Source organism: Chelmon rostratus, chromosome 12, assembly GCF_017976325.1.
Source record: "Chelmon rostratus isolate fCheRos1 chromosome 12, fCheRos1.pri, whole genome shotgun sequence".
Classification (NCBI taxonomy): Eukaryota; Metazoa; Chordata; class Actinopteri; order Chaetodontiformes; family Chaetodontidae; genus Chelmon; species Chelmon rostratus.
In genome coordinates, this window is record NC_055669.1 from 3,539,997 (window position 1) to 3,565,205 (window position 25,209).

General features: G+C 42.7%; 2 protein-coding genes and 1 non-coding gene across 4 annotated transcripts; 2 read left to right on the forward strand and 1 right to left on the reverse strand.

Moving 5' to 3' along the window:
* The first annotated feature begins 375 nt into the window (after window positions 1–375).
* Window positions 376–447, forward strand: trnaq-cug. Its single transcript has one exon. It is a non-coding gene; the product is annotated as a tRNA-Gln (tRNA).
* A 609-nt stretch (window positions 448–1,056) lies between these two features.
* trnau1apb (tRNA selenocysteine 1 associated protein 1b) lies at window positions 1,057–8,381 on the forward strand. 2 transcript variants are annotated; one of them, XM_041949722.1, is made up of 9 exons: window positions 1,057–1,223; window positions 2,212–2,309; window positions 2,814–2,913; window positions 3,830–3,882; window positions 4,189–4,317; window positions 5,684–5,800; window positions 6,490–6,796; window positions 6,897–6,942; window positions 7,301–8,381. In XM_041949722.1, the coding sequence occupies exons 1-9, from the start codon at window positions 1,188–1,190 to the stop codon at window positions 7,435–7,437; spliced, it is 1,023 nt and encodes a 340-aa protein (XP_041805656.1). In that variant the 5' UTR covers window positions 1,057–1,187; the 3' UTR covers window positions 7,438–8,381. The 2 variants fall into 2 exon arrangements, with proteins under 2 accessions (XP_041805656.1, XP_041805657.1); XM_041949723.1 differs by having other exon boundaries at window positions 6,900–6,942.
* A 668-nt stretch (window positions 8,382–9,049) lies between these two features.
* On the reverse strand, window positions 9,050–10,598 carry fitm1l (fat storage inducing transmembrane protein 1, like). Its single transcript, XM_041949855.1, has 2 exons — window positions 10,171–10,598; window positions 9,050–9,858 (listed from the first exon to the last, which is right to left on the reverse strand). The coding sequence occupies exons 1-2, from the start codon at window positions 10,347–10,349 to the stop codon at window positions 9,180–9,182; spliced, it is 858 nt and encodes a 285-aa protein (XP_041805789.1). The 5' UTR covers window positions 10,350–10,598; the 3' UTR covers window positions 9,050–9,179.
* Window positions 10,599–25,209: the final 14,611 nt, after the last annotated feature.

Genomic DNA, 25,209 nt, shown 5'->3' on the forward strand with positions numbered 1-25,209 from the left:
TTGTGATCAGGGCAGGCTGCACATAAGAGCAGAATATAATCTATAATGAGCAATTTCTAGCAAATACTCAAATATGATGTCTCAATATAAATCTGCAAAACAGCTAATCAGCAGGGCCATGGCTGACACTGAGATCATGACTTTTTGATTTTTGTCCCTTTTGGCAATGACATCGAGAATTTCATCCATGGAGTGAAACAGAGACAATGTCAGATTTACTATATGAAATCCAGTTTCTAACAGCAGTAGTATCAATACAATGTGTTCACAAATGTTGAGTTGCTCTGTGTCAGGATCCTCCGTCAAACCTTTGGCCTAATCATGTTATGTTACCCCAAGTAGTATGTGACCTCAATACATTTCTGCAAAATTTGTGGTTCCATGGTGTAATGGTTAGCACTCTGGACTCTGAATCCAGCGATCCGAGTTCAAATCTCGGTGGAACCTGATTTTAAAAGTGAAGATGTTGAATTTCGGAACAGTACCTTAACAGCAATCAAAAAAGTTTCACTGATCAAGAATATCAAATGAAAGCAACTAAATCCTTGATTTGTGGGTGAGAAAATGTTTACTTTGGATACAATTCATCTCCACAGGAAAGATTGACCAAGTATTTGATCTGTGCAGTCATCTCTTAATAATGTCAAAGCCATAAATCTGACCAAGAATGTTAAGCTACTATTACCAAGTGATCTAACCTGGTCATCACGTGTGACCCGCCATTTGTGAAGGAATCACTTAAAATAACACGTACAGGGCTTTTGAAGGTAAAGTGCAAGCCAGCCAGGTTATCAATGGGCCAATTGTATGAAGGAAATGCAACTTCTACTGAGTCTCATAGAACAGCGATGACTCAAAACGTTGTTAGTTATAGACATCAGATCATTGATGAACCCAACAAAGAAGATTACCAACACTTAATGTTGCGAAATCAATAGAATGTCCGGTAGCAGAGGTTGCCTCAGCTGTGAGTTGTACCTGAGCTCATGAACTGCACGCCCCTCGCGGCAGAGCTCGCATCACAACACCGGAAGTAACACTCACTTGAGACGGAAGACGAACCACGAATCGAGGAGTTTAGCTTAAACGTGTGGAGAACTTTTAACGTTGCAAAATTTCGCTTTTTTGCACCCCCATCAAACACCAGCGGCCTGGTCTACACTTTCATATCCGTTCCAAACTACAAGATGTTTAACAGACAGACGAGCCTGTGGATGGGTGATGTATGTTTGAAGTCTCTGTTTCTTTGAGTGTGGGAACGTTAGCTTAGCTACGCACGCTGGTTGCTAGCTCGGTCACTTGTAGTTAGCCCGGATGCGTGACCCTTGTCGTGAAAGGTTTGGCTAACATCTGTTCTGAGGTCCTAAGTTGGTAGAACTTGGATTTATACGTTTCCATGACACAAATAGTAGCCAACATTGGTGGTCAAATGTTTCACCAAGCACACATTTGTTCCGCAGAATCGTTGCCCGCTAAGCTATTTATCGCTGTAGCAACCGCTAGCTGCAACTTGGTACGAGCTAATCATTAAAGTTCACATATTATGTAAGTTGGACTTGCATCCTTATGCATTAAGTTATGCCACCAAAGAAAGGTGATAGTGCACAAGCGACTTTGAGAAGTGTCTGAACTGTAAAATGGCATCTGAGTGGAGTTTGGTGGAGGATCTCTCCATTCAGGAAGACAGATGTAATGTTTATGGGGCCTCGGGCGGCGCGGTGCGACTGAATTACTGTACACAGAAGCGGTAGTTAGCTGGAAGGTAGCATCACGCGTATGTTGTATGTAGTAACATTACGCACACATATTTTGGCCTGCATTGTAGCTATGAATAGTTTGCGATTAAAACGTTAAAAGTATGAGTCGAACATAAACGAGCTAATAAGTGTTTAGTTTATACAGTAAATATGCAGCTCTCGACCTAGTTTCAGCCTCCTAGTTTCAGCCATTTTATTTTTGAGACTTTGAGGCTAATAATTTTTGATAATACCTAACAGATATATAAAAACAACAATTATGTACAATTGTGTGTGAAACTTAAACGTCTCATCCGATCTTTCGGCAGTAGTCTGGTATTAATAATGAGCAATTCATGGGTGTTTTATACAGTTTTTACATTACAAAGTTGTTTCCATACTCCTCTACTATTATGACCTTTTGCTTTTGGTTCAGATTGATTATGACTCATGTAAAATTTCATGTGTGTTTTAGTTGGACCCATACATGGATGAGAACTTCATCAAGCAGGCCTTTAGTGCTATGGGAGAATCGCCATTTGGAGTCAAGATCATCACTCACAGGATAACAGGGTAGGATATACAGAGCGCCCCGTGCCATCGGGTAGCCTCTGTGTTAAAGCAACACAACTGACACAATATTAGATGTGCTGGTAGGTTTTTTCACGTAAACACGTTTTGTGGTGGACAACTTTGACTTGACAGGCTCAGATTTTAATAATAAGTGTCTGACAACAGTATAGAAAGGATTAGAAAAACTAGAAAGCATTAATCCCGCTCTTCTGATCACATATGCTTTACTGAAAATCAGATGATAACAATTGGTGGTGGATTGATCTGGGCATCCCTAGTGTTAAGTGTTGGCTCATCTCCACTACAAATAATTGCAACCCTGTACGTAGTTACACCAAATCTTGTTTAAGACTGGGCTATCGCTCACGCTTGACTAAAAAGTGACCGCAGGTTTGATGACAGAATTACCTGTGTGGCTTTTATACCCTTAATGTTGTTGCTGTTCTAATGTTTTTAAGATATCTTCTCTCTGTGTGTCCCTAACATTTCTGTCCTCTTGTGCAGCGGTTCAGCAGGATACTGCTTTGTGGAACTGGCAGATGAAGCAAGTGTTGACCGCTGTGTCCAAAGGCTCAACGGAAAACTGGTTCCTGGATCAAACCCGGTCAGTTCTATGTCGTAATTGCAAAATACTTACTCATATATCCTTGATGCAATCGTCCTGCAATATATATAAATATATATTATTGTTTCTATATATATATATATTTACATATACTATTGACAATTTAATACCACCTTCCTTTTTTTTCCAGTATTAGTTATGATATCAAGCAGTATTTAAATGTTGATTTGACTGTGGATAGTGGAGCTCAACTAGTCTTGGTCCTCCTTTGTTATGACAGTAACTCAGTAATATTGAATGTTTATAAGTAAATACAAAATGAGGTTGTCATTTTAAACACTCTGTAAACACACCAGATTCTTGTTGAGGCATTGGTTAAATGTGTCAAATCAGTTCAATTTGCTGTTTCTGTGACTTTCGCTGCCACTATTGTGCTACCCCAGTGAACTTATCTGAAACATTTATAACCAAGCAAAACTAAATAGACGGTACAGATACAATTAAGCGAAACTGTATATTGGCTGCAGTGACGGCAAGTCTTCTTAAAGGTATGGTGGTGTAAAATAAATAAATTCATGCCGGCTTGAAACTTTTCAAAGTCTCTAGTGGAGTGTTAAGATTTGAGCTTTGGCTGCTTGCTACTGAATTTGAAATGCCGTTGGGCCTGTGAGCTGGCCAAGCTGCTGGGCTCCCCTGTCCACCTGTACCTGCTGCTGAAGGTGGCTGAGAGGCTGCTTGTACATGAATGTACTTTGTTTGAAGCTGGTGAATAGAGTCTCTGGTAGGAACTAACTGAGGAATGGGCTAAAGGCTGGTCTGGGTGGTGGAGGTATGTAAAACCAAATAACAACCATAATAACTCCACTTTTTATTTCCAGCAATATCAGTGCTATACTACACGTCTTTGGTGTTTGAGGTTGGCTGAGCGTGTGTGTTTTCTCTCTCCCCTGTGCAGCCCCGGAAGTTTAAGCTAAACTATGCCACCTATGGCAAACGGCCAGAGGCGGGGTAAGATATGCTTCACATTCAACTTTTACATCATTTTTCTGATATATCACAGCATGGTAAATGTAAAAACGGTGACATGTAATACATCCATATTTACAACTCAGTCTGTTTCCAGGATTTAGGGAGCACTACTGCATATGTGAAAAAAAAGTTATATAAAGCCTTTTGTGTCTCTCGTGGGTGCTGTGTGAAATGCCCTCAAGTGATGTCACATGCTTACCAGACCTTTGTAGTAATAGTAATAAATAAAAGAAGTTGTCTTTAAGAATATTAAGAGTGTCTGATGAAAGCTTTTACTCCTCTCAGGCCGGAGTTCTCAGTGTTTGTGGGTGACTTGGCCTCTGAGGTAGATGACTTTCAACTGCACCAAGTTTTCAAGAAGTACCTTTCCTGCAAGGGAGCCAAAGTGGTCACTGACCAGTATGGATACTCCAGGTATGTCAACTCATAGAGGTGGACTGGCAGCAGTGTGGCTTCAGAAATGTTATGTGTTCAGTTTGACATCAGTTGGTTTCTTGAACTACATACGATTTGTTTAATTCCCTTTGTGTGTTGTAGGGGTGGGCGTTATGACCTAGAAAACTCAAAGTATATAAGTGCAACAGTCAGCGTATAGCAGGACATGTCTGTCAAGTCCATTTACATACAGCAGCAACACACTCACATACTGACGTGGCACACAGCAGAGGAGGCTCTCCTGTAACAACAGAAACAGCTGAGTGTGTGTTGCAGTATGAAATGTGGAGATACTGTTTGGTCTGGCTGTGTCAGGCACAAAAAGCAATGTGAAAAAATTAGTTTCCCACATCCAACCTGCTACTCTGGTTGTTTAATTGGCTTCAGATGAGGCTCAACGTTCACAGAGCTTTTCTTGACAATCCTTCAGTATTAAATATGCCAACATTGCTCTGGCGCAAGTCTGCAATAGGTGCTACTAGCCATATTTGCTTCAGAACGTACTAATGCCAAATTCAACAGGCTAACCAGCAAAATAAATAGTAAGGCAACAAAACATTATCTAAACATACAGGTTCTAAGTTTGAACACAGTGTTGATCCATCCTTGAGGTTCTGTTTTGAAGCAAATCTTGCTTTGTATTGGTCCTCAAAGGTGTCCAAAGAGTTTTCCAGTTATTTTGTATTGGTTCTTGCAGCACACAACAGAAATATTGGTGTGCCTTGCTCATAATGTTACCTTTCACTTCCATTTTCCTGTTACCGGAGTCAGCATTATAGAAATGAGAATAGTAGTTACTGGGTGTAACTCCAGTTCTGTGTGTACGTATGTAGCTCTCTACCTAAAGTGCATTATTTTTAACATGCTAAATTTAGCACATATATAATGACGTCATTGTAAAATCCATGTCATGGCAGAATGTGACATCAGTGACGAAACGGGTATACCGCCCACCCCTAGTGTGTTGTATAATGTTCTGGTTTGAATATTATTGTAAGAAAGAGTCATGTAAAAATGTGTCCTGGTTTCTGTGGTGTAATGAATATACAGATAGCAGTGCTATGGACGTTGACCACAAGTACCTCTTCATCTATTTTCGAAAAAAGCCTGAAGAAATGTTTTCTTACCGTCTTATGCTAAAACTATTGTTTTCCCCATATAGGCTAAGCAAGAGCAACTCACAATTCAAGTGATGCTACCTCATGTTAAAAGTAAAACAACAAGTTTCAGTTCTACCATAATAATACCCATTATATTCTCTTTCTCATTATAAGTGGCTATTAAATGCCAAGTATGGAGCGTGTGGTGGTGTGGACAGGAGGTGTAACTGCTGTTTGACTTGCAGAGGTTATGGCTTTGTCAAGTTTGGGGAGGAGAGTGAGCAGAAGAAGGCGATCGAGGAGTGCCAGGGTACGATGCTGGGGGGGAAGCCACTCAGGCTCAGTATTGCTGTGGCAAAGAGGTAAGACACTGACAAGGAAACATGATGGAACACAGCAAAATATCTGGACTGTTCAATGAACAGACGCAGAAACTACCAAAGAAAACACACCCAGCAACACAGAGATTAGCATAGTAAGAGCTGCAATGCCACGATTCTGTCACTGTTGTCCAAATAGCTTGATGGTCTTAAAGTATTCTTACTCTCCATACATGTCTTACTGTGGTACGTCATGCACACACCATCATATGTCACAACCTTTGAATATGAACTCAAAATATCCCAGAATTTTACTTGAGAATAGTGTTTAAATAGTTGGCATCTCAGATACTGCAGAGAGCAGAGCAGAACATGAAATTTGAAGACCAAAACCTGCAACCAAAAGCCATCCAAAACAATTTCAATTTCATTTTATTCTGTTGTGTCTTCTTTTTTTCACTCATATCCATCTTGCACCTTTAAATCCCTTTAGATTCCATCTAGACATAAGGTTAAAGCCTTGCAGGTTTAGGGATCGGGTAAAAGCTGTGATTGGGTAATTTGATGACACAAGAGATGCACACACTTCTGTACAGCCTACATTATCTTTTCATTTGATAGATGTTTTCATTTGATAGATTTTGATTCTGATAACTGAGCTGAATTATTCAATGCCCTTTGCCAGATTCCCATCAAAACTTAATGAGACTTTGTTCTTTTTTGTGTTGCAGCCAGAAGATGAGCAACTACCATGGAGGCCAGGGCCAGAATTACCATAGCAACTACAGCCAGTCCCAGTCCAGTTACTATGGCAGCAATAGCAGTGGGGGTCAGGGGGGTTACTACTCTCAGTGGGGTGGCTATGACCAGTATGGCGCCTACAACAACAGTGGCTACAACAGCGGCTACAATAGCGGCTACAACAGTGGGTACAACTATAACTATGGGCCCTATGGGTACCCCCCACCAGGCCACATGATGCCACCACCTCCCATGGGGATGCCACCCATGTCCACTGACATGTCAGGAGCTATAGAGGTGAGGGAACACCTCGGCTCCTGCAGGGGTTTTCATTCTAATGACAAGTCCATTTTTAGTGTTTCAGAAATAACTCCCAGTGTTTAATGTTTGTCCCCAGCAGAGCCACGAGGAGGCTGGGGACATGGAGGAGGACAATGCAGAAGGTAAGACTGTTTTTTAAACCATGATGAAGCTCTTTTTCAACTGTGTTCAACTACTATCATATAGGATTTGCTGTCAGCCAGTCAGCAGACATGTTCTTATGTTGCCAGGTTAGGGGTTTTACAAACAGGGCCTGGCCATTACTCATGTATCTGGGTAGCCAATGAAGTGTCCAGTAGAGTTGGAAATATGAGTTCTTCAGAGGTAGACCATTAAAAAAGTCAGTCATCCAGTCATTCAACCGAGTGTCCAGTGTTAGACAGTGTTTGCTTGGTTATTTACTGTAGCCAATGTCCTTTCTTTGCATGCACAGCTATACGGTACACACTGTATATATGACTGCTGGATGGTGTTTTACAGAACCCATCCCTGACTGTGACGTGGAGCAGTGGAACAAAGATTTTATGCAGCGCAGCGAGGAGCTCTACGATGCCATGATGGACAGTCACTGGGAACCCCTGGACTCTGTTAACTCCCCCATCCCCTCCCTCTCTTGATAATTCTTCCTCTTTTGATCTCACCCTAATCCTTTTATGATTTTTGTACTCCCCATAAATCTGCCATGACCCGACACCCCGTTGACACCTTCAAAGGGCCAGCTCCAGTTCACTGTCTCAGTGCTTAGTAACTGATTGAAGACTGAGAGTCGTTCAAATGTACTTGTCCCTCTTCAAGTACACACAAATATTCACTTGATTTTAATGTTTACCATGTTGGTAATATTCAAGAAGTTGTTGAATAATCAGTGAAGTACTGTGTAGTGCATGCCATGACTCCTAAAGTTTAAGGGTGTAGTGCTGGACCAGCCGTCTCTGCTGTTGACCGGTGCACAGTAGCTGTAGCAAACCGAATGTCATGTCAATTTTTCAATATTTAATGATGTCACTGATCCGTGTTGAAATGTGGCACCAGCAGAAGGTAACTTAGCTCACTGAATATGGCCCCAACTTTTTTTAGAAGTGATTGTCTTGTGAAGACAAAAGTTAAAACTATGCCTTAATTGTCATCAGCCATGTTCTTCCTCTCAGTCTAGGATGCTCATTAGAATGACTTTGTATGTACAAGATATCAGTCTTTCTTGTTCATTTTTTAATGAAGGAATTGTCCTTTTTTCTTTTTTTTTTTGCCTTTTTTCTGATTTTTCTGAACATTATCTGGATAGAAGTTAAAGTATGGAAAGATGCTGATTTTGAACAGTAATCAACCACAAATTTAATTTATCACTGTTTCTGGACAGACTGTCTTTCTATATAATAGAACAATGGTACAACCTCCCGATACCTTTGAGCGCTGTGAAACTGCATGTAATGATTTTGTGAGGTTGACAGCTGATTTGCTGTATGAGATGTCAAGGCAGCATTTATCCTCTGCTGTTTGACTGATGTTTTGTATATATTTTTTTTTTTCCTGAGACGTTTTATCAATAAAATAAATTTAGGAGGAACATGGTCTTCTGTCTTCACCGGGAGATGAAGGAGTGTGTACTTTACAATTATCCCAAATTGTGAACATAATAACTGCTAGAAGTTTGTCTAAAACAAGGGATTTGAATAAAATTGAAGCAGATTTTCTGCTGAATCAGAGATGAGTTTTCCTGATATTTTTAGGATGTTTTTATAAAATTTTCTGCATTATGTATTTTTTTATTTTAAAGTCTTACATATTTAAGAGGTTTCCTTTTTTTGACAAACGAAGTGTTTTCTTCTAGACACTCGTATTTTTCTAATGCAGGACGAGCGTGAAGGCTGAGTGAATATAACATGTCTTCAGGTCTTCACTGCGCCCTTATCCTGTGAGATTCTTTTAAGTTTACATCTTTACGGTCCAGTGTGCAGGATTTAGTGGCACCTAGCTGTGAGGTTGCAGATTGCAAGAAACAAACTATTCGCCTCACCGTTCCCTTTCCAAGCCTCTAGAAACTACTGGTTTTCCTCACAGGAATGAATGAAACGCTGAGATATAGGCCTACTGTATTTAAAATATTTATGTTTTTTGTACACCTGTTAAATCAAGAAGGCCTTATGACCCGCCATGAAGGATTGGCAACACTTCATGGGGGTTATGACCCGCAGGTTGGGAACCAGCGCATTAGAAAACAGCATGTTAGATACACAGGTTCATTTTTGAAAGCACACTTTGTCCATTTGTTTCAACAGGATTTGTTTGTAAGATAATCTTCAGTGGCAGGCAGCAGTCACTGCTTTAGTTCTTCTCTGTGTCGGTGTTACAGTCCGTCTCGTCAGTTAATCGCATCATGGCTCAGCTTTGTGTCCTCTGCGTCAGCACAGCTGGACTTGGTGTTGAGCAGTCCCAGTCCAGGCCTCCCAGGGCAGCACCAGCTGGGCCCCAGGCGGTACCAGCCCTGGTACAGTCCCCTCCAGCTCAGACAGCCCAGAGCGCCCCCCAGCAGCTGCGTGGGGAACTGAGGGAAGTAAGCTAACAGACAGAGCAGCAGAAAGATCCAGAGGCCGAGCAGAAGAACACAGAACAGGAAGAGGATCCTCAGAGGGGCATCTGAGATCCCACCCAGGCTCAGATAAGGTCCAAACACTGCCGTTTCCTCAGCCAGCAGCAGGCAGCAGAGGCAGAGGAGGAAGACGTCTTCTGAAACTTCATACCCCCTCCACAGCATCCCGGCTTTGAGGCACACAGACTTACTCTCCCCCTCTCGCAGCACCAACAGAGGCTGTCCATTGGTGACCTCTGGGCTGGCGAGTAAAGGTTCATAGCAGCTCCCTGTGGCGTTCTCCAGAAGGTCCAGGACTTTACAGAAGCCAAGCCACAAGCCGCCAGCCACCCCGAGCCGGGAGAGGTGACGGATGGAGAGAGAGAGGGAGCGACGGATGGAGAAGGAGAGGAGGAAGACGAATGACCCAACAAAGATGCAGGTCCACCCCCACCCAGAGCGCAGGAACATCCTGGAAGAAGAGAGAAGACGTGAACAGGTTTAGAAGTGAAGTGAGAGATTGGAGAAGGGAGGAAGTGATGGGAGGAAATTAGATCAACTTGATTTTGTTGTGTTGAAAATGAAGTGCAGCAGTAAAGCAGCAGGACACCACTGCCACATCAGAGGACAGCTAGAGGACAAACCACTGACATATTGTGAGAAGTTCTTTGAACAGCAGCACCCAGTCAGGGTGCAGGCCTGCAGTGTAGAACTGCTATGTCAGATGCAACTCTGTGGTTTGAAGAAGATAAGTGAGCAGAAGGAAAACAGGAAGCAGCCTCACCTGTACAGGAAGTGGCTTCTCTTGGCAAAGACGCTGTGCTGGGAGACCCAGAGGCTCAGCGCCGGGCCGAACATCACCACCGCCGACAGCAACAGGTGGAAGTGCTGCCGGAACACCGTGTTACCCAGGCAACGGGCAGCCAGGTCCGTCAGGACCACCAGCACCATGTTGAGGAACATCTGGACCCAGAAACGGACGTCTGACCTGATCTCAACCGAAAACTGTTATGTGAAAAAGGACTGCTGCTGGCTCTGAGGGAAACAGTATGTTCGTGTTGATTATCCACCAATATAAACTGCATGCACTGTGTCATGCGACAAGGCTGGAGTCCTGTCTAGACTGCATGTATCACACGAGCTGATGCTGTGGATGACCGCTGTTGCATACTGGAACAGTTCAGCATCATAAGAAGCCAATCAGTCTGTTCACACTAAATGATGTTTTTCTTAGACTGAATCCCTTGGGCACACTGATGGAAGATGAACCCAGATCTATAAATCTAGAGAGGCTGGCTGTGTAGTACAAAATAGCTGAAGTCCTCTGGTGTTAGCTGCTAGCGTTCAGCATCCATGCGTACCGCAGCGTGCACTCTGCAACATGAATGAAATGACAGCTGGCCTGAGCTGCTGAGACTGCGAATATGTGCACACTGTGAAATCCAAACGTGAAACTCTCCGATCCAGGAGGCACTTACTGTATCTGCCAGTGGCTACAGTGTTTTCACACGGAAGCTTTCAACAATGCAGCCAAACCACTTAACTGCTGCTTGGCTGCAGGAAGGTGAGTTGAGCGTCAGTCCTCTCTGACCTTGTGCAGCAGGTGTCCCACGTGTCTCCTTCACGCTTTCTCTTGCTGAGCAGCGACTGTCGATCACTTGTGCAGAAATGCAATGGCCGCCACCGTATTCCACTCAGCGATGGCCACCGCTGTGTCCCTGTGCGAGACATCCAAGAGTTGTAGCTTCAGAATGCCTTCCCTGATCGAACTATCTCTACCTCTGCTCTGCTCTGTTACTGATACCCGGCCTCTCCAACACAAATCCAGAGTATGTTCTCGCCCTGCCCGGGGCCTTGAAGGTGTCACATTGCTCCTACTGAGACGACAGAAGGGCACAGAGAGGTTGAACGAGTCACACTGATTCCTTGGTGTTAACTTGAATCACAGGATTTCTGACTAATTTACTCTTAATTGCCAGCAGAGTGAGAGGCTGAGAGAAAGCTGAGCAGCGCCAATCGAACCAGAGTCACAGGAAAGTCGTGAATTGTCAGCAACGATGTGAGATTAGATGCGACGTGTTGCATTATGTGTGCGTGTGTGTTGGTGTGTATTAATAGCTGTAACCTTTGTGCTGTATCTGGGCTGAGACTCAGCTGCTGCAGCTGTCTGTCTCTGTCAGTCAGGAAATGGTAACACACACACACACACACACACACCTGTCCACTCTTCATCTACAGAATGACCCTTCAACCCAAACGTACTGTCCCTCACGTTATGCAGAAAAACATAATTATTTATCCGTTTTCTTGCTGAACGTCAAACGAAAGGATGCTATAAAGCTTAGCTTAGCATAAAGACTGGAAACAGGGGGAAACAGCTAGCCTCTCTCCCTCCAAAGGTAGCATAACCCACCTACCAGCACCTCCAAAGCTCACTGATTGCTAAGTTAAATTCAGTCTGTACAAAAACCAAAGTTGTAAAACATATAGATATCATGTTATTATATCAAAATATAATAACATGTTAATTAGTGAGCTTCAGTGGTGCTGGTAGGCAGATAATTGAATCTGGCTAGCTTTTTCCTCCTGTCTGCAGGTCCTGTGCTGAGCTAACCCGAGCTAGCATTTCGTATTTACTACACAGACATGAGAGCGGTCCCTTCTGAACATCTAACACTTGGCAAGAAAGCAAATAAGCTTCTTTCCTTCAGTGTCTACGTGTTCCTTTAAGGCGGAAAGAACTGGATTTTGCAAAAGTGATGAGCTTAAACATCTATCTTATGTTAGTTTGGTGGTCTGTCTTCATGGAACCACATGTTCACCATCAGTTTCCAGTGCATACTGACAAGCAGCTGCAGTGACCTGCCCGGGGGCCCTGGGAGAGGAAATAAGGTGCTGCAGCCCTGCACTGTTGCTCTGTGGGTGATCCAGCCCTGCTGACATTTTGTCCAACGTTACTATCAGAGGCATTCAGAAGCTGTGATCCATCTTGAATTTCTGCTGTTAAGATAGGAATTAGCCAAATGTGTGTCATAATGAGAGAGAGCTTGTAGGACCCAAAAGAGGAACAGTAGGGAGGCAGAAATCAGTGCAAGCAGTTTATTAGTTCACTATCAATGTTCACAATGTGCAGTTCGCTGGAGATTGATCCGGGCGAGCGACTAGGAACAGCAGATGAAGGGAGATCAGGGAGAGCTCAGCTGACTTATGGCAGGAGATCCAGGTGGAGGCTTGGAGGTTTCTGGGCAGAGGGGACAACGCACAGGCGTGAGGTCAGGAGCACAGAGCAGACCAGCAAGAGCAGAATAGGAGCTGAGACTGACCTGAAGGACTGGGGTCTATATACTGTGAGCGTTGATTGCTCGATGAAGCTCAGACGCAGACAGAGACACAGTGACACATGTATGGATTTTGTTTTGTTGTTGTGATATCTTTGCATTTGTTTCTGTGGTGGTTTTGTTCCCGCGACTGTCCTATCGGTTTCCTGGTGACTGCTTGTTTTTTGCCTGCCTACAGTTTCCACACTGGTGTATCAGACATGTTGCCAAATTTCATCTCAGTGCACATTTCTTATGCTTGTCATTTGTGCAATTCATATTCCCACTGGACATGTCCAGTTTGTGATTTGATGAAAATAATATCATGCCAAGGAGGATAATCACTATCTCGTTATGTCTTGTTCACATTACTGGACTGTGACCATCCTCTGTCCCTCTTTTCTGTGATGTCTGAGCAGAACTCTCCTGTTCGTCTGCTCGATTCTCTCTTGAACCTGCCTGTCGTGTCCTGAAATAAAGGTTGACCTGGTCTCAGAGTGTTAAATGTCCCCCTTCTCTCATTCCAGCTGCATGCCGACAGGCTGAACGACCCAGATGAGTTACAGCCGAGATTTCAGCCACCAACCACTACGTTTGTTCCATCACTACTGACTCATACAAATGAGAAAACTGAGGCAATGTTCCCACATGTTAGAGCACACTGAAATATTTCAGGTTTATTATTTAATTAACAATCAATTGTTCGATCAATAATCAATCAATCAATACTTCAACTTACTATCAAATGGAAGCTTCACACTTCTTATTTGCACTGGAGTTCTAATCAAAGTTCTAAGTGATTCTCAGATGTCTAAGGGCCTATGGATGGCAGAGCGCTGCCCCCCAGCACCACTGTGAGGAATCTGGGAGTCATCTTTGATCAGGATGTGTCATTTTACTCTCATGTAAAACACATTTCAAGGACTGCCTTTTTCCACCTACGTAACATTGTAAAAATCAGGCACTTCCTGTCTCAAAACGATGCAGAAAAACTGGTCCACACATTTGTTACTTGCTGTCTGGGTTATTTCCATTCCTTCCTCTCAGGCTGTCACAATGCGTTGCAAATCCAGAATGCTGCAGCACCTGTTATTCGCCTGATATTAGCTGCTCTGCACTGGCTGCCTGTAAAATCCAGAATAGAACCTGCAGAGCATTAAATGGCACCATCTTATCTTAAAGAGCTCACAGTACCCTGGACTATTGATCAGAGCTGCATCTCCTGCCATGGCTATTAGCTATACCACCATTATTATTAGATCAATAGTGCTTGTTATGTTCATCTACTATCTGCCATTAATATGTAAATACATCACATACATAAATATATCACAGATGTATATACTATGCCATATGTACTTCATATAGCTGTAAATCTATTAGAGCTGTCAATACTGTGATTTCTGGAGCTGCACTACCTGAGCCATTTGTGTGGGTTGTAGACTCCGTCTCATGCTACCACTAGAGTGAAAGCACCGCCAGCATTCAAAAGTGACCAAAACATCAGCCAGAAAGCATAGGAACTGAGAAGTGGTCTGTGGTCACCACCTGCAGAACCACTGCTTTATTGGGGGTGTCTTGCTAATTGCCTATAATTCTACCTGTTGTCTCCATTTTCACAACAGCATGTGAAACTGATCGTCAATCAGTGTTGTTTCCTAAGTGGACAGTTTGATGTCATAGAAGTGTGATTGCCTTGGATTTACATTGTGTTGTTTAAGTGTTCCCTTTATTTTTTTGAACAGTGTATATCAGTGGGAATGGAGAAATCATTTCATACACCTCCAAACGCAGTGCATTCAGTCACGAGTCACGATAATGACTGATGAGTGCTGGAAGATAACCAGAGAGTTTAACCACCAGCTTTCTGACACAGTGTCAACAGGAACTGATTCCCACGTGAACAGTAGAGTAGCTCAACTACTTGGAAAAAAAAAAATTAAATTTCATAGAGAAAAGCATCCACATGTTGAGTCAGCTTAAACACCAAAGCTTTGCACTGGGATCGATTATGGGTGAAAAGTTAGAAGGCGAGCGGAGACGTCTGAGAATTGATGAACTGTTGAACGGTAGGTAAAAGTAGGTAAGAAATAGACAGCTTAATGTACAGACAGTGATTCATTGAGCTTCTGACACTCCAAACTTTAAAAGTAAAAAAGCAAACTTGGCCACACCAAACTAAACACTGTATGAAAAGTCACTGTAATTGGATCCACTTTTAGCACTGGATGGTGTTAAATGAAGGAAAGGAAAAATGATACAGAAGAGTCCTGCCTGGGTTCAGTGGTTGAGAGAAGAATCATTAAGCGGACGAGTGTTACAACATAACAGCTGTTCAAACTGAAGTGGATCTAATAGATCACTCACATGCTGCAGCCTTCCACCATCCAACAAGTGAGCCTGACACTACGGTTAAGTAAGTGACCCCCACCCTTTAGGAACATGTGGTGCAGGCTTGATTTCCAAAGCTGGTAGAGCTGCACATCATCTTTCTGAGACCAGCGTAATCTAACTTCCTTGTGTTAAGAGGTTCAGTCTCATGCAGTTATTACCGTCAAGTTGATCTGATGTATGAGGATGAAACACAAAGCTGAGATAAAGCGGGTGTGATATTTATCTTTAGTGCAACAGCACCCCCACGAGCAACTCTCTCGTCTTGGCTCACTACAATCCCATGTGTGCTGCTGACATCTACAGGAATAACAGAGAATATGTTGGCAGACTACTGCTAATAACCAGCTAAAATAAGACCAAGCCAGACCCAATCTGCTGTTTCTAATAAACACATAACACAACTTTTCAAAATATCTCAGGCAGAGAGACAGACGCTGAGCGGATCTGGAGCCAAGACACAGATTGCGCTGAATAGACTAAGCCTTGATAAGCTGTGGGGTCTTCATCAGTGGTGTCACTTCAGGAAATTTAATGTGCATCAGAAGTGGTGCATCATCTATAAATTCACTCACAGACACAGACACAATGTGATCACTACTTTTTCCAATCCAGCCTCCCTCAGTCCACACACTGAATCTGAAATACTTCCTCCTAAATCCTTCCATGTATTCATGACAAATACTGCCCCTGTGTGGATCACCTGTGACATGACTGTTGACTCCAGCACAGAGGGGACATGGCTGACAGTCAGCAGCAGTTTCACCAGATGAGTAATGGACTATATGAGATCATTTATTCCCATCTGTAAAAATCCTGTGCTCAGATGGTGAACGTTGTGTTGAAGTATTTACACAAGTTGTGATAATGAACACATACACTAACACAAATACACAAACACACAAATATCTAACTTTAGAATGAGTATTGTTGTCCAAACAGCTTTGTAAGGAGGTCACATGATGCATGCCACATTATCTGTCATGGAAGTGTGCGCCACTTTTATCTTAGTTGACCAGTTTGGTCATCAGACGCAAGTCAAATCTGACCAAAATTTGATGGCTTTAGTGCCGCTGACCGACATGCCCATCAGCCAATCATGAGGTAGCCAGTCAGCGTTCAGGGTTGATACCCGTTGCCATACCGACCTCCAAGTTAGTCAGCATGGGAAGAAATAGCCACCATGACTAAATGCACAAAGTCTCCAACAGAACTGTGGCTGGTTCAGTGTTTTTCCTCGAAGGAGCTGTGCTAGTATTATGAATAAATGACCGATTAGGACGTCACAGCAGTGGACACTGCTGGTAAAACACATCATCTCTGGAAAGAGCAGAGAACAACATCACAGCAGCCACACTGACATAACATTTAAAATAGTTCCAGTGATGTACTGTTAGTAATGACTGAGAAAAAAGACTTATTGTCGGTTCCTGTCATAAGCCACAGTTAGTCACTCCTGACATCTTCCAACTGCTGTTTAACACACTCCACACACCTCTTGAGGACAGGATGGCCCGAGGCTAGCTGGTTAGCATGCTAACTTCATCGCACATCGACGTGTTTGATGTAACATCAGGACTGTCACTTCTTCACATTCTCCTGATAATTTCAGTTCATTTTTTAAATGTTTCAACAATTCTGAGCATTTCTTACACATTGCATATTTGAAGTGCTGTGCATAGCTGTAGCAACCGTACTCTGGTCAGAGGGAGGCCGTGGCCCGCTTACTGGTCTCGCCGGGGTTTTCATTCAGTGGCTGGATTGGTGAGCCATCTCATGCCGGCTGTTCATTCCCCTCAGCGGGAATGGTGAGGGCAGCCTCGCTACCATCACTAAAGCTTATGTCTGCACACTGTCATCCTCTTGTTCAGTTTGTGTTGGTCATCAGAGAGTGAGGAAATATTAAATATACACTTAATTCATCATTCAAACAGACAGGAATGAAAGATGAAGGACTTCACTAATTCCATCACTTTTCTAGGTCTGGAAAACACAATTTTTAAATTCAATTACTTTTTACCATGACTGTATGACTGTTCAGTTCCCATGTTCTTCTCTGGACCATGAAGGCTCATATGACATCCTTCAAGTGTGTATTTTCAAGATTTAAGGTTTGGTATTATGTTCATTAGATCAGTTACGTGGTCATCAAATCGTCCTCCGCTGCCAGAAACAGCATGGAGTAACCGATAATCACCACATAAACAGACGTGGGCCCATCATCTCATCTGTGATGTGTCGTCTCTTAATGGGACAGTGACTCCGTTTCCATACCTGCTTTCCAAGAATGTTACGAGAACATGAACATGAGCTAACAGGTGTTGTTAGGTCAAAGTCACAATTGTGCCAACCAGGGTGGCAAGACTGTGTCACCACAGGCACCACAGCACAACGGTTGTCTGATACGACGAGGCCTGTGCCCAGCTGCTCCATCACATGAACGACAAGAAGAGATGGAGCCATCGTGCAGGACTACATCGGTACATGCTCATGGTGGAGTTGTTACGATTTAAGGGGCAGTCAGCTGCTCATGCTGATTATCACCTGTACAGGTTGGGGTGTTTGAGCTTCACTGTGCAGGCCAGTTCTATCTGCTCGCCTTAAATCTCACTTTAACTCTGATCATTTCATGTACACACGAGCAGGATTTATGACGCTGCACCTTGTTTGCAGAGTTCCAACGCATTTTCCATTTGAAACTTCCAAACATTTCCAAACCTCTTGGGTTCATTGAACTTGGTTTCACATTGCGTTGGTCCAAACATGCTGTGACAAGACGACAGTGCTTTTGCCCTTGCATGTGGCTTACAATTGCTGCCCACCCTGTTGGAGATGGGAAACATGTGTGCAAGAAACGTGTATTTTGCTTTCTTTTCCCATTTGGAATCATGACCAGTCAGACTTTATATTTGGGATTGTCAATCCAGCACCCAGAAAACTTGCTGGGTGATGTTTCTGTCAAACATCTCAACATATTGAGTAAATAACATTACACTACTGTTCCCCCCATACTTTTTAGTCTTATTATAAAAAACAACTGAAAATGAGGTAGGCTAGGTTTCCTTACACAGAAAAGATGGACCGTAGTAATGGACTGTAATAACTACATCACACTGCATAACTGATAAATGTTCAGTAAAGCTTAATACTTGGTTATTTATTATGGTATGTATGTGTATATAAACAGTTCAAAGCTGACGCTGGATGTTCTTTCATTTGTTTGCAGATATGTGGATTTGGTCAGTTGTGCTTGGGGCAGCTCAGTGTAGGAGTGTGTATTCAGTTTGCTTGTCATACTTCTTGTCTTGCTTTTGACAGCATCAGGCTCACTCTGGCCTGCGCCCACTTACGCAGTGGTAAACACTTTGGCTGCTGGCTGCTCCAAACTCCATGAAAAACATGCTGCTTATGTTCTGGTCATGCCCCAGGAAAAAAAAAATGAAACAGTGCCATCATATCATCCTGTGTGTGTGTGTGTGTATATACATATACATACACACACACATATATATATGTACATATATGTGTGTGTGTGTGTGTGTGTTTGTAGAGATTTCTGAATAAAAAAAGAAAAACACTGTATTTTCTTTCTTCCACTTTTTTAGAAAACAAAGTGGAGGTGATCGTCTGGAAAAACAAATATTTCTCCATATTTATCCTGAACCATCCAGGAACTCTGACTGTGGAAGCCAGTCATGATCCAGTATATAACTTACACAAGTGTGATGCCTCCATGTACCAAACACTGAGAAACAGACTCTCAGTTGAGTTGACAGACATCTTGTGTCCACTGGTTAAACACATTCTGCATTTTTCAATGAAACAGAGGGAGCAGATGTATTTTTAAGCCTTTTTAATAGGAACATATTCAATAACATTACAAAGATGCACAGGATTGATGGATACGAGTCATGTTATTAAAGCACCAACACAAAGATGTTCCATTTTCAGTTTAAAGTTGAATGTTTAATGTTAATGTAATGTTTTTCAGTGTCCTTCAACTATAGTTTCTGCTTTAGCATCCTTAATTGTCTTTGTGATGTCAGTTAAATAAAGGAGGATGTAGCACATACTCACCCCTCCCTGTGCTGCTCCTCCCAGCGCAGATCCATGAAGGGTCTGGTATCTGTGTGGCATCCAGAGGGACTGTCAGCTGTGGGATCACACCTCTAATCCTCCATAAAACACTGACTGAAAACACAAACAGCTGCCCGCCTGATCTGCTCGGCCCTGTCCTGCTGCTGAAAATGTTCCAAAGCAGACAGCCAGAAAGGAAGGACATGGATGGACATGCTGGAGGCCTCGTGTTCATTCCTTCCAAAAGATAAACATATGCTTTTTAATGACTGAATTCAGCGGAGGATTACTCACTGCACTTACATGTGGACACACACACATAACATATACCCCTCGCAATGTAACAGCAATCTAATCCTGATGACTGGCACAGAAAAGCAGTGGTTCATGGGGACACATCTGTAGCTAACAGCTGTAATCTTTAAAATTATTCATCAATATTTACGGACATTCAGTATGATAACACCATTATTACACCCTCAGTGTCTGAAGCATACCAGCCAAATTCTGACTGAGAGAATAAACAGGAATCGTTTCAAGCTCTTGGTCCAGGCGTGCTGCTTATTTTTTCCACATGACTGGGTCTTCTGTGCACGCTCAGTTCAGTTCTGGTGAAAGCGAGCTCTTATCTGCCTGGCTGCTGTCAAGCTGAAAATGCCACTGATGGTGTGACCGGTAAACAGGCTCAAGCAGTCTGTGTGGTCTATCTCTGCAGCGGGAGGCAGTGGGGTCAGGCAAGGTATCAAACAAAGGGTTTATTAATACCCATCACACTCAGAGTATTAATAAACTGCACACATGCTTAATACCACAATGATGAGAGAACAATGGTGAGTGTGCATTGCATGGATAGAGCACTGACTGTCTAGGAGTGGACGGGGACTTTTATTCTACTCCCAGCATGGTGGTAACTGAAAACAGCATTTCTTTTTACAGGAGGATCTTTGAGTGGGTCTGTGATGGATCAATGGCACTCGACTTGACTTTGTTCAGTCAGATTGCAAAAAAGCAAAAAATTACAGACGGCAATGCAGAAACTGCACCGTTCAAGGTTTCAGGGTACACAACCCAGATTCCAGAAAAGTTTTTGACACATACTCAACTGAAACAGGACAGAGACAATATATTTAATATTTTACTTCATCAACTTCAGTGATTTTTGCAAATATCTCCTTAATGTGAATTTGATGCAGCAACATGTTTCAGGGCACTCGTACACAAGATAAGATGGAGCGATGTTCATCACTTTGTGAACACATGATTGGATAAATGATGTCACTACATGGGCTCAGAAAACCACTGTTAGTAACCTCAGTTCATTTGCAAATGATTGCATTCTGTTTTTATTTACACTTTACACAGCGTCCCAACTTTTCTGGACTCGGGATTGTACAGGGAACAGTGAGTTCAGGTTAATTGGCTCTACAATCATTCTGGTGAGATGAGCACCTGGTGATGATCTGCATACATATACATACAATACATCCATAAATAAATGTTGTGCTGTAAAAACTAATAAACAATCTGTAATATCTAAAGCTTTCTTTCATTGGTGGATGACCAAATTTCTGCTTTGTCTAAAACCACTAACATGCAGCAGGCGACTGTCTAGTCCTGATAACTTTATTCCAGAAGTTGAACACAGCGACACACAATGCTGTAGCTCGCTAGCTAACTGATACATATTAACACTGCTGCTAAAAGTTGACGATTGATTGATGGGTAGATGTCACGACAATATTGGATGAACTGGTTCAAGCTTAGGTAAGCACACGTCAAATTGTTTTACTGGACGAAAATGATTCTACTTTGATGCAAGAATAGATTTTGTTTGTACTAATATGCAAAAAAATGTTATCTAAAAGGGTTAAAAAGGTAATTTTCATTTCATCTCATCAACAAAACATAAATATCCTTCTATTGGGTGAACAGCACATGACTTGTTTAGGACTCAAAGTTTAGGACTTTAGCAAGTAACTGGTGACTAACAACACCAATAAACAACATAATAAGCTAATTCTATCACACACATGCATGTTTCTTTATGACTGATGGATGAAGCCAGGCCTTATCCTCAAGGGTTAATGTCTGAATCAACTGTTCTTAAACAGTGCGATAGAATCTGGTTGCTCAAATGTTGAAACTGTCATCACTCAGTATTCATTTCTTTGAAGTCCGTCCATCTGTGTCAACTGCATTTTATCAGGCCATAGGGACACAAGCATGAGGTCGTGACAGAGCTGTCACAGAAGGGTCAGTAGTGGTTGCCGACAGGATTTCAACCACATGCAGCTTGGCCAGCCTTCAGTATATAAATTAGACCTAAGGCCCGGCTGTGCTTAGCATGTTGTAATGAGACAAGCTTTAATTTACAGGTATCACCCGACCACTTAACCCTGCTATTGTGAAGGGAGGAGTGATCGGAAAGCCAATTAGCACAAGCAAGAAACTGTGAATGTAAATGTTGATGTGGTGTGGTGTTGCTGCTGGAGCTTCTCAGCACTGCATTAATGCATAGAAGCATTGAATGCACAGCAAAATAAGGACATTGCAAAAAAGCCCCTACTGGGAATGAACAGAAATAAAGATCCTCCAGGGTGCTAACAAACGGACCATGACAAAGCAGGCGAAGGCTGGGATGGGGAGACGTTCACTGTAACAGTGTTCACAGAGTGAATACAGCTATTAAAAAGACAAACAACTCAGTCCAATCAAATGCAATGGATGCAGCTGTTTTACCAAGCACAGAAACTTACAGTGTCCTGCTTGAACTCAGGATTTTTGTCAGGAATAACATGTCATTAATGTGTCCATTACAGCAAATAGAAATATAGACATCAGTTTGACTTGACAGGACCGCTCTGCTCTTGGTTACGCAGGACCCAGACGCAGAGACGTAAAACAGTTTGAGGACAAGCAAAACTCAAAAATACCTTTTTGAGTGAAAAATACTAAGTGTGCAGCAAGGAAACCAAGAATTCACAACCATAACAAGTGTTGCCCACAGCATGGGCAAGCTGCTGACTGGGTCAGGCAGCACTGTGCAGTTAGCACTGGTACTTGACAACAACATTTCTGGATTCATTTGGCAGATTCTGGGTTTGAACCTGCCAGCCAGCTGGAGGCTTTTACGTGGAGTTTGCATGTTCTCCATGTGCACATGTTGGTTTCCTTCAAGCGCTCCAGTTTGATCCCACAGTCCAAAGACATTGAGGTTGGGTTAGCTGGTGATACTAAAAGGCCTGCAGGTGTGAATGGTTGTCTCCCTATACAGATTATATCAGCCCTGTGACAGACTGCAGACATGTTCACAGTGCACCCTGCCTCTCACCCAAGGACAGCAAGGATAGGCTCCAGCTATCCAGAGCATCATGAATCCTCTTACTTGTGGCAGCAACTGACTGGACACATTACAAGATCTTTCAACAGGAGGAACCTCTGACAAGTCTGTCTTGTCTCTCAACCGTTTTAATGAAAACATGCAAGTTTCACAGAAAATGATGCGATAACATGCCCAGGGCAGAATTAAAGGGTACATGTTGCACATGTATACAAGTTTTCACTCAGGGTTTTTTGTTAGGAATGTATTTGATGAGCAGAGTCGAAGGTGAGCAGGTGCGCTCGAACTGCAGGTGAGTGGTGAAGAGTTGGGGGGAGACAGAGGTGGAAACTATTTGCATATTCATAGTCTGCACATAATAAATGAAGGCAAAGGTGAAGACTTAAATCTAAGCCATTAACAGAAGTCTGAATGTGTAATTCTGATGAACAGAGACTAGTTTTTTTGGAGTGTAACCAATGCCAGGAGAGAAAATGTAACAGCTCACATTTGGATGTCAGTTATTTTTGCTTTTGACAGCCCGACAACCATTAACTGCTAACAAAGTTTAAATTTGAGCTGAGGAGGACACTGGAGGAGGGCGAGACTTAAATATGTCGGACTTCAACAGACTTTCCTGGTAATTACCAGGACTGACAGTCAGCGCTGATGAAGTAGCAGGTGGTTGGTAGGTGTAACTTTTAGCTCATCCTTCTTTGCCTCACAGTGCTTTTTACTGCATTTAATCACAGCAGCTCTCGATGACATTACATACTCTGGTTTGAGGTACCAAATTAGCTCTTTAAATCCCTCGACCTCTACCACACTGATTGGCAGCATATCGGTCTCAATCATTCCACACACCAACTGGGTGATGGCCTCAGACCACTGTGCTTCACACTGTGTGTCTTTTGGTATATTCTGTATGCAAATTAAGATATAGACTGACATGCATAACCAACCCAAAATATTCTTGTTGGTTAACCAACAGGCTGTTAATTGCATCCCTTTTTCACACATAGCATTCAAGCGCTGAATTGCAAACGCAGATTTGCCTCTGATCTGGGGGATTTGTTGGCAACCTCCAAAAACTGTCAGAGAGTGCAACATTTAGATGTTTAACTGACCACCACCCACTGACTCTGGTGTCAAGGACACACAGCAGCAGAAGTCGGTCACCAATCTAAGGCCTTAAGTATTCTTACGAAATAAACATATCAACTACCTCATCTTGCACAAAGTGTTTTTTATGGTCAGTCCATGACCACGACAACAAGAACACTCCACTGAGACTTAGATTTAAAAAATCTGGGTGAAACGAGTCCATACAAGCATTGAGGTTTCGCTACAGGGTGGCGGGTGTCAATCTCTTTCGAGGGTCTATAGCCTTGTGGTCCTAGAAAGAATTTTGGTGTTGAATCTCTGCTCTCCTGCTTTCAGATGGGCCATTGAGATAGTAAAGATGTCTTCTGTGCCTAGCTATAGAGGTAAACTGTTCCACAGACAACTGACTGTGAATTGACTCAGGGCATGTTCAATGGATGCATGCTCCTAGAAATATTAACTGGTTGTGCAAAACCCCTTCATTGTGGCATTTGACAGTTATTATTCAATTTATTTTGTGAATACAGCCAAATTTCAGATCTGTTGTGAAGATAGAGAATGACAACAGTTTTTTTCCTACTGTTCATATTACTAAGATTTTCTGCTGTTTCAGGCTGTGTATGAGATTTTGTTGTTTTGTTTGTTTGTTTTTTGCAGAGCAAAAGAAGTTATCCAGACCCCACTGGTCACTGCTATACACAAACCACATACCATATACTTTGGTCATTTGAGTGCAGCAGCCGGATTAATGAATAAATTGAAAATGACATGTGGACTTGATATAAACTATATTGTCAAGTAATTGTATTTTTGACCTAGGTAGCAATTCATACCTTTCTTGTGACACTCTGCCTCTCTTTGCTCCTCCTCACAGGCAATAAATAGCTTCTGGTTACTGTCCACAACCACTCCTCACTTGGACAAAGAATTTAAAAAGTGTGGTAGAATTAGAGATAGAGAGGCTATGCTTGGGTGAGTCACACACGAGTTATGCAGGAGAAAGTTCCTGGCGCTGCTCCCAAAAAATCACATTATTTGAATGTGAGCAGAGAGGGCAGCCAGACATCATGAGAGCCATAGAGAGCCCTGTCATAAGTGATGAAAGTGATGGCAATTACCGTGTGTGTGTGTGTGTGTGTGCGTGTTCATGGATGTGTATTACTCACTGTGTGGAGATAGATCTGTTTACATAGTCACATTGTGGGGACTCCTCTTGCTTATGGGAACAAAACACAAGTTCCCATACTGTAAATCATTACATTTTAGGGTGAACACTTGGCTTAAGGTTAGGTTTAGGCAAGTAGTGGTTATAGTTAAGGTTAGGGTAAGTCTCCAGGGTATGTGTCTGAGTCTATGTAATGTCCTCTGAAGTGATGGAAACACATCTGTGTGTGAGAAGGTAGAAGTGTATGTGTGTTTGTGTACCTGTTGATGTCTCTGTGTGACAGTGTGTGTGTGTGATAGCATGTGTGTGTGTGTGTGTGTGTGTGTGTGTGTGTGTGTGTGTGAGTGTGTGTGTGTGTGTTAGTTAGCAGGTTAGGGTGGTGCCTTTGGCCTTGTAAGGCAGGGTTATCTGGGGTTATATATTTGATCCCTGCACTCCCTGCAGGTCTAG

What these genes read in the sequence shown, in the direction of transcription:
- trnau1apb (XM_041949722.1), top strand. Translation starts at nt 1,188, where the DNA reads ATGTTTAACAGACAGACGAGCCTGTGGATGGGTGAT. An exon ending in CGAGCCTGTGGATGGGTGAT is followed by an intron (nt 1,224 to 2,211) that starts GTATGTTTGAAG and finishes TGTGTGTTTTAG; the next exon opens with TTGGACCCATACATGGATGA. An exon ending in ATCACTCACAGGATAACAGG is followed by an intron (nt 2,310 to 2,813) that starts GTAGGATATACA and finishes CCTCTTGTGCAG; the next exon opens with CGGTTCAGCAGGATACTGCT.
- fitm1l (XM_041949855.1), bottom strand. Translation starts at nt 10,349, where the DNA reads ATGTTCCTCAACATGGTGCTGGTGGTCCTGACGGACCTGGCTGCCCGT. An exon ending in AGAAGCCACTTCCTGTACAG is followed by an intron (nt 9,859 to 10,170) that starts GTGAGGCTGCTT and finishes CTCTTCTTCCAG; the next exon opens with GATGTTCCTGCGCTCTGGGT.